Raw genomic sequence first — 9,856 nt, forward strand, 5'->3', positions numbered from 1 at the left:
TAAGTACTAAATTTCTCAAATAACCTTACAATTTATAAAAGAATTGGTTTACTGAATTATAAAAATCACATCCTTATCAACTCTTAAAGAGTTTAAAAAAACAAAATAAACTTAAATATATCAACACTTTTTAAAATATTTGCATAAACTACTGAAGTATTAAAATTTTAATTTTAATCTTACACATTACGTTATGTATGTGAGGTGCATTCCTTTTTCTTTTTAGAAAAAATATTTTAAAGTTTTGGATCTGTTCAGCTACTAAACTAACAACCCAATCTCCATAAAATGTAAAGATCACATTCCTGCTTTATATGTCTTAATGTTGTGTAAACCAAAGCATAAATCCAGGTGCTGGTATTTTTTGTTTTTTACAAGTCAAGTATACAGTTGAATGAAAGAATGCTTCATTGACTTTATTTTTTTATTTTTTGCCATTGAGAGCTGAACTATTGCCGTTATTTTATTTGAATGACTGTCTTTGGTTTAATTTGTATGTTTGTTATCAAAATTAACATTTTTACCTGTTTTATCTGGATACAAAATTTACCCCATTTAGATGGATTAAATTTTTTTACCTTTGTTTTGTTGATAAACATTTTTACCTATTTTTTGTGGATCAATGTTTTTAGCTGTTATAAATACATTTTTTTTCCTGGTTTAAGCTGTAACTATTCAAATACATTTCCCTTTTTGTCAGTGGTTGTTCTTTATATTTAAAACATACAACACATTTTTACATGTGTAATAAACACGCAGGGATATTTATCATTGTTTCAAACAATTGCATGAATGAAAGAAACAAGTTATTGTATAACAAATAGTGAGATGATTGTTCATTTCTTTTCTTGCTGGTTCAGTGTTGGGTAATGCAGCTATTTGAAAATTTACCAATTTACCTTTGGGCTTAATAGATGTAATAGATAGTATTGTTATTCATTTTATGTTAAAAACTAGCTTTAGATTATATTAATTCAAATGTTTAGTATTAGTTAAGTAAAAAATAAATTTAAACTTAAATTTAAATTAACCCCACTTATTATGCTAAAAAATGGTTGCAAACAATTTTTAAAGGTTATTGGTTACTATTGTTTCTTCAATTCTGTTAGTCTATTCACTTTCATTGTTTAATTTTTCAATTTTTAAAATAACTTTTATTTAATTGGCTGTTTTTTTTTCTTTGTTCTGTTCAGTCCCATCGTAACTTGGCTGTTATGAACATTGGAGCTCCAGCGTGCGGCATGAACGCAGCCGTACGATCTTTTGTACGTATCAGTTTGACCAAAGGCTTCAGAGTGCTGGGCATTCACGACAGCTTTGATGGACTGGTCAAAGGGGAGGTGGTGCCAATGACCTGGACAGAGGTGCAGGGCTGGGCTGGGAAAGGTGGCTCCTTCTTAGGTACCAAAAAGTGAGTTACTTTTTTGTTCAAAATTTTTTTTTTTTACGTTTTTAGCTCATTAAATCTCTTAAACACATTTTTAGAGACTAATAATTTTACCTTTATATATATAAAGAAAGAAATGTAATTCAATTATATATTTTAGTGCATTTAAATGCTTATTATTATAAATGTTTTTATGCATATTTTATTTATTACACAGAACATTTTGATTTGTTACTGTTACCTACAGTATAATAGAAAACTACAATTTCTTAATCATTTTTATCATTTAGTAATGAGATTTATACCTCAGTTTATTACCCAATAGTGTCACAAGGTGGGGTTGGGGGAATGGTCGCACTAGGTGACGCCATGTAGGGGGTGACACCAAATAAAAAATTACATAATTTACTGCTAAAACAATGTCACACTGGGTGATACCTGTCCAAGTGATACTAATGATGTTGACTAATGTAAACTTTTGATATTTTAACTTCCAGACAACTTGCTAATGACGTTGGTGTCGGCAAGATTGCCTTGAAGTTTGCAGAGTTCAAGATTGATGGACTTATGATTGTTGGTGGATTTGAGGTAAGTAATACCTATAGATGGTATGTGTTTCTGCTCGTAAATGTTTAGATGTATTTATACCTATAAAAACTTCCTAAAAATAAATGTAAAAAAAAATCATGTTTATTGAAACAGCATAAAACCTTAAAATTATCCTTATAAACAATTGATACAGAAAACAAAATTTTTAATTAAATAAAACTAAAATCCTTCCTAAATTTAAATATGTTGAAAATTCAAATTTAAAACAATATGAAAAATTGAAGTAACAGTGAATATTAAGTGAGGAACTGTTTAAAATAATGTTTTCATTATATTCAGTTGTTGTGGACAAGTGTACACACCTCCCTTACCTTCTACATATTCTATCAGACAATTAACTTGTTAACAGATTGCAGCAGACATGTAGCTGGGGATACCATCAGTTTTCAGCTGAATTTTTGCCTCTGTGTGTCATCATTTTATTCTGTGCTTGTAGGTAACTTACCTCTGTTCTACCTCCCCAGGCCTTCCACAGTGCGTACCAGTTATCCGAGGCCAGGGAAATGTTTGCCTCCCTGTGTATCCCCATCGTGGTCATCCCCTGCACCATCAGCAACAACATCCCTGGGTCAGACTTCTCCCTGGGTGCTGACACGGCACTAAACGAGATCACTGACGTATGTTATGTTTTTTTACACCATTCAGTTTTTTTTTTAAAATTTCATTTCTAAATGCTACTTACAATTAAGTTTAAGTAATTACTAACAGCGGCTGTTAAATTTAGAGCTTATAGTAAAATTCATAACTGCTAAATAGGTTTTGCTGTATAGCATGGTTGAATAGTAGACCTTACCACTGCTAACTCAAATGTTTTGAGTTTGCACCCTAGGCGTCTGTAAGACATCACTGAGTCTGCAGAGCTTACACGATTTATGTTAAGGAAACTATGCTGTCTGGGTATAGTCATTGAGACAGAGGAACTCTACTTCATCTGCCCCATGTGTATTGGGCACAAATGGGGAATAACAATGATGAATTAAGTTCTGTCTTTATTTCATAGGTCAGGCTTTAACTTCATTGTGCTGAGATTCTAGCTCTAATTGGTACCTTATGTTTTTCAGTCATTGAAAAAAAATGTTCTGTGTTGTCTATAAATATAAAATATTGTCTATTTGAAACTTTTGATGGCTATTAAAACATAAGAAAGCTAAATCTGATACAAATTCTTTTTGAAACAGATACATAGTTTGTTATAAATAAAGTTAAATCAAGTAAATAAAAGAAAATGTCTAAAAAAAATATTATAGTTCTATACAAAATTACTTTATGGAGACAAATTATTAACTGGGTGAACTAATTAGTTACCACCTCCACCAGATTTGTGACAGGATCAAGCAGTCTGCTACTGGTACCAAGAGGCGTGTCTTTATTGCTGAGACAATGGGAGGCTACTGTGGTTACCTGGCCACTCTTGCTGGACTTGCCAGTGGGGCAGACGCTGCTTATATCTATGAAGAAAAATTCAATGTTCTTGATCTGAAAGTAAGCAGTTAAAAATTGATTCTACCTCACAACAAACTTTCATGTTTTTATATACATTGTAATCTACAGTACAACTTTAGTTATTTATATCTAACTTCAATTTGTTAAAAAAACAATTAAGATAGCATTATTATACATCCAACTCTGTTTTTTTCCCCAGCAAGATGTAGATCACTTGAGAGATAAAATCCAGAATGCTGGCGTTCAGCGTGGTTTGATCCTCAGGTAAAGAATTGTGTTTTGGTTTAATTTTTTAAATTTATTTCCATAAATTGCAATTAAACAAAAGATTTGAATGGCAAAATAAATGTTTTCAAATTCATTGTCAGTCAGTATTGGATATTTCTTAGTCATTATTATTTTAATTATCTGTAGTTGATAAAGCTTTTTTATGCATTTTTGTAGATTATAAAAAAAACAAGTATTATTTTCACAAATGTTATGTATTATGTTGACTTATGGTAATTGATTTTTTTATTTTATCAGTTCACTTATTTTAATTTTTAGTCGTTTCTTCATGGAAGACTAGCCAATGAGAACTATGCAACAGAAATTTTTTTTCTTTCTTTGACGCTTTACATATGTAAATTTTTTTCTTTGTTTATTCAGGAATGAGCTATAGCCAAAGAGAACTACACAGATATTTTTGTAGCTTTACGTATCATAATTTATTCTTTGTTTATTCAGGAATGAGCTAGCCAATGAGAACTACACAACAGATTTTGTGAACCGCCTGTTCTCTGAGGAGGGCAGCCCAGTCTTCACCACGCGCATGAATGTCCTGGGTCACATGCAACAGGGAGGCTACCCATCTCCATTTGACAGGAACTACGGCACCAAAATGGCTGCCAAAGGTGTGGAGTGGCTGTCTGAAATGGTGGAGAAGTTTACTGACTCCAAAGGTAATATTTTATTTTACCTGTGTAAGTGAAGTTCACTGACTCCCAAAGGTAATATTTTATTTTACCTGTGTAAGTGAAGTTTACTGACTCCAAAGGTAATATTTTATTTTACCTGTGTAAGTGAAGTTCACTGACTCCCAAAGGTAATATTTTATTTTACCTGTGTAAGTGAAGTTTACTGACTCCAAAGGTAATATTTTATTTTACCTGTGTAAGTGAAGTTCACTGACTCCCCAAAGGTAATATTTTATTTTACCTGTGTAAGTGAAGTTCACTGACTCCCAAAGGTAATATTTTATTTTACCTTTGTAAGTGAAGTTCACTGACTCCCCAAAGGTAATATTTTATTTTACCTGTGTAAGTGAAGTTCACTGACTCCCCAAAGGTAATATTTTATTTTACCTGTGTAAGTGAAGTTCACTGACTCCCAAAGGTAATATTTTATTTTACCTGTGTAAGTGAAGTTCACTGACTCCCAAAGGTAATATTTTATTTTACCTGTGTAAGTGAAGTTCACTGACTCCCAAAGGTAATATTTTATTTTACCTGTGTAAGTGAAGTTCACTGACTCCAAAGGAAATATTTATATATTACCTGTGTAAGAGAAGTTTACTGACTGCAAAAGTAATATTTTGTTTTACCTGTGTAAGTGAAGTTTACTGACTCCAAAGGTAATATTTTGTTTTACCTGTGTAAGTTAAGTTTACTGACTTCAATGGTTAAAATGTTAAGTTTACTGACACTGAATAATTTAGTTTTACCTCAACCTGTGTAACACATAGTTTACTGACTCCATTTGTACTATTTTTAACATGCATACTGTATGGTAAAGTTTACTGATTACTTCAAAAAAATAAACATTGTAAAAATTTAATAAATTATTGTAACAATTTTCACACTTTTTGGCTTATTTTCACATTTTAAATTTACGAACTTTAAAGAAATGCTGTTTTTTAGGTAATGTACGGACTGGCAATGCAGATACAGTCGTCCTACTTGGCATGTTGAAGAGACATTTAACCTTTACACCAGTGGAGGAGCTGGCAGAGTACACTGACTTTGAGTAAGTTTTTTCTAAGGCTGAAGGGAGGAGTGGTCGGATGGTAGAGAAACTGATTGCTAACCCAAAACTCTCGAGTTCAAATCCTGGGTTCTTGTCCATAGAAAGTTCTGAGTCAACCAAGCTCTGATAAGTACCTGACTCATGTTAGGGAAAGTAAAGGTGACTGGGCATAGTGCTTACCACCTTATCCCTTAATGTACTGAGGTCACTAAAACTGATGAACTCTACTTCAGCTGCTCCCTACATTATAAACTATTATATTCACTCACTAGATGTAACAGGGAATGATTGTGTCTAACCTACAGTAGTATAAACTTCTGTCTACTAGTAAACATTTAAACTTATTGTGTTTAACAATATACTGTTGTATAAACTTCTCTTTTCTAGTAAACATTTAAACTTATTGTGTCTAACCCTACAGTTGTATAAACTTCTCTCTTCCAGTAAACATTTTAACTTATTGTGTCTAACCTACAGTTGTATAAACTTCTCTCTTCCAGTAAACATTTAAACTTATTGTGTCTAACCTCCAGTTGTATAAACTTCTCTCTTCCAGTAAACATTTGAACTTATTGTGTCTAACCTAAAGTTGTTTAAACTTCTCTCTTCCAGTAAACATTTAAACTTATTGTGTCTAACCTACAGTTGTATAAACTTCTCTCTTCCAGTAAACATTTAAACTTATTGTGTCTAACCTACAGTTTTATAAACTTCTCTCTTCCAGTAAACATTTAAACTTATTGTGTCTAACCTACAGTTTTATAAACTTCTCTCTTCCAGTAAACATTTAAACTTATTGTGTCTAACCTACAGTTTTATAAACTTCTCTCTTCCAGTAAACATTTGAACTTATTGTGTCTAACCTACAGTTGTATAAATTTCTCTCTTCCAGTAAACATTTAAACTTATTGTGTCTAACCTACAGTTTTATAAACTTCTCTCTTCCAGTAAACATTTAAACTTATTGTGTCTAACCTACAGTTGCATAAACTTCTCTCTTCCAGTAAACATTTAAACTTATTGTGTCTAACCTACAGTTGCATAAACTTCTCTCTTCCAGTAAACATTTAAACTTATTGTGTCTAACTTACAGTTGTATAAACTTCTCTCTTCCAGTAAAAAACTTATTGTGTCTAACCTCTAGTTGTATAAACTTCTCTCTTCCAGTAAACATTTAAACTTATTGTGTCTAACCTCCAGTTGTATAAACTTCTCTCTTCCAGTAAACATTTAAACTTATTGTGTCTAACTTACAGTTGTATAAACTTCTCTCTTCCAGTAAAAAACTTATTGTGTCTAACCTCTAGTTGTATAAACTTCTCTCTTCCAGTAAACATTTAAACTTATTGTGTCTAACCTCTAGTTGTATAAACTTCTCTCTTCCAGTAAACATTTTAACTTATTGTGTCTAACCTACAGTTGTATAAACTTCTCTCTTCCAGTAAACATTTAAACTTATTGTGTCTAACCTACAGTTGTATAAACTTCTCTCTTCCAGTAAACATTTGAACTTATTGTGTCTAACCTACAGTTGTATAAACTTCTCTCTTCCAGTAAACATTTTAACTTATTGTGTCTAACCTACAGTTGTATAAACTTCTCTCTTCCAGTAAACATTTTAACTTATTGTGTCTAACCTACAGTTGTATAAACTTCTCTCTTCCAGTAAACATTTAAACTTATTGTGTCTAACATACAGTTGTATAAACTTCTCTCTTCCAGTAAACATTTAAACTTATTGTGTCTAACCTACAGTTGTATAAACTTCTCTCTTCCAGTAAACGTATCCCCAAGGAGCAGTGGTGGCTTAAACTTCGACCCTTGTTGAGAATCTTAGCCAAGCACTCAGTGGTCAGCTACGAGATGGAGGCAGAGATGAAGAATATTGACGAGGATGAGGACGATGAAGAAGGGGAACACATACTTTAATCTGAACAAATCACTCAATAGAAAGTTGAAGGTTAAACTTCTAGATAGCTATTTATTGTAGATTTTCTTTATAAATGACTTTTATTTATGTGTATGGGTTATGTAAAAACATGCATTTTTTAAATACCTCTACCATATTTATTAGCAAATAGCTTAGAATAAGAAAATTAAGTCCTTGAAAGATCTAAAATTTGATTTAAAACTTAAGTACCAAGTGCATGTGATTTTTCTCCAAAATGTAAAAAAATAAAAGTTTGGTTGAAATGTAATGCTAAATGCTGGATGTTCCATTATGCTAAAAACTAGTTTGTAGATGAATTCTAGATTGAGTTGATGTAAAAAAAAAATACAATCTCAACTTTGTTTTAGTAGGACCTAAGATGTACGCTCTAACTATAGTAACTTATCAATGTTAAAATTGATGTCTTAATGGTTTTTTTTTTAAATTTGTGATGAATGTGTATACATTGCATTACAAAATCTTGCTTAGTATTGCATTCTGTTTAATATGAGCAAGACGTATTTAGAAATGTTCCCATCCTTTGTATGTAAACTTCCTGTATTCCAGTGTGTTGGCACAGAATCTCCTTCAAACCCTGTAGCTAGAACTTGTGTCTCTTTTCACTTCAATCAAAATGACAGCATTACAAACAAAAAATTATTGTAATATATCTAGAAAAAAAGCATTGTAAAATATCTTTAAAAAAAATTAACCATTATTGAAAATATATTGCAAATAATTGAAAAAAAAAACAAATTAAAATAAACAACAAACTGCTAATTTAATTTTAGAACACTTACAAATGTGAAATTGAGATAAAATGATTAATTTTAGCATATTGCTTAATTAAGTGATCTTTGACAAAAGGTAGATTTTTTCATTTTCATGTTTTGATTTGTCACTAGTTTACTTACTATTCAGTAAACATTCCCTTAAACTACACACAGCATGTGAACTACTAGGGAAAAACCTTTACTCAAATACAATCTGATAAAATTTTACATATGTTATTAGAAAACTGTATGATCACTGAAATATGCTTGGAGTAAATGTATATCATGTTCTCCTCGTTACAGCAAATTTCTACTTTTGTAAAGCTGCACAATAAGTTGTTACATATTTTGTTGCATCACTAGTTCCACTGGTTGGTGTGGTGAATACTTTGTGATGAGATCAATAACCATTTCAGTGTGGCTGTATTGTGATATATCATAGCCCGCTGGAGTCTAGCATAATCCCTGCTTCGTTATATAGCCAAACTCCTGCCTAGATTTGTAGCATAACTCCTGCCTAAGACCATGTAGCTCTCTTAATGCTAAACAAAGTGTGATCTTGTTTAGCTGTTGTGTGCCTAAGTTGGATATCAAAAAAATGTACATTGCTTTTTCGTTGTTTTTAAAAAAAAAAGTTTTATGTGTACAGTATTAGAAGAATATACATAGATATTTAAACTAAAACAGTTGAGATTTTTTTTTTTAAACTTAGATGTTACTGCATTAAAGTGAGGTACATGTTGGCTAAATGTTTTAATTTTCTGGCAATACTTTCACAAGACAGATGTTTATTAATCAATATTTCTGTTATAAGTAATTTACGGCTAAATTCACTACTTGTACAAATTTGTATACTTGCAGCTTTTAATTATATCAGACTGTTATACAAGAAAAATGCTTTATTCCTTAGAAACAGGAAATAATCTTGACCATGGCTTTACCAAAGTATATTTATAGAAACTGGAATTCATCATTCATGGAGCTGGTCTAATTAATTATTGTTTAATTTAATAAATTTGTTAGACAAGTGAAGATTTAGTTTGTATTTTCCTTACTGGCTATTAAAAATCAACTCAAGTTGTGTAAAAGTATTACTAAAGGTGTAATTATATGTATTATTATTTTATTAATGCTTGAACATTTGATGCTTTTTTATTTAATTTATAAACAGTAGTATAAGTAAATGATTATTTAGTTTGTAAAAACTAAATAGTTTTTATAGAATTTCTTATTTAATAGTTAAGCAACTACCTGTACCCAAAGTATATCCTTGTCCAAATATAACAGTGGTTCTAATGTAGTTTTGTACCATAATTTGATCACAGAGCCAGTCTTTTTAGAATATTGTTTCATTTTTACTTTTTAAAATGTGTGTAAGATTTTTTAAAGTTGCTGTATGGATTTAAAAAAAAACGTGGAATAGAATACCAAAATAAAATTTCAATGTTTGTTTATTTTTTTCTTTTCATTTTGTATGTTTGTTTTAAATGGATTTGAATTTTTAAAAACAATTTTAATGACAAAATTGAGTGAAATAATGTGCCAGGTGATAATATACAGTCTAGCTGTAGGCTACTTTATGCTCGGTAAGCGAGGGTTGTAAGATAATTATAGTTTTAAACTTTCAACTGTGAGGTAAAAAATAGACTATGTTTTCTTATATTAATCATTCTAGATTACTCAACATTTGGTAGGTTATGGAGAATGTAA

The 9,856-nt window shown here is 30.8% G+C and overlaps 1 protein-coding gene across 1 annotated transcript; it reads left to right on the plus strand.

Moving 5' to 3' along the window:
- Positions 1–1,193: 1,193 nt before the first annotated feature.
- On the plus strand, positions 1,194–9,547 carry LOC131931888 (ATP-dependent 6-phosphofructokinase; the record flags this gene model as incomplete). Its single annotated transcript, XM_059288715.1, is given in 8 exon segments — positions 1,194–1,411; positions 1,885–1,975; positions 2,461–2,613; positions 3,314–3,478; positions 3,639–3,703; positions 4,166–4,380; positions 5,338–5,443; positions 7,222–9,547. Coding segments are annotated over 8 exon segments (1,164 nt in total), but the record flags the coding sequence as incomplete, so codon positions are not given.
- Between the last annotated feature and the right edge of the window lie 309 nt (positions 9,548–9,856).

The sequence above is a fragment of the Physella acuta genome, unplaced genomic scaffold, assembly GCF_028476545.2.
Source record: "Physella acuta isolate Inbredline_101_S28 unplaced genomic scaffold, ASM2847654v3 ptg002048l, whole genome shotgun sequence".
NCBI classification, from domain to species: domain Eukaryota; kingdom Metazoa; phylum Mollusca; class Gastropoda; family Physidae; genus Physella; species Physella acuta.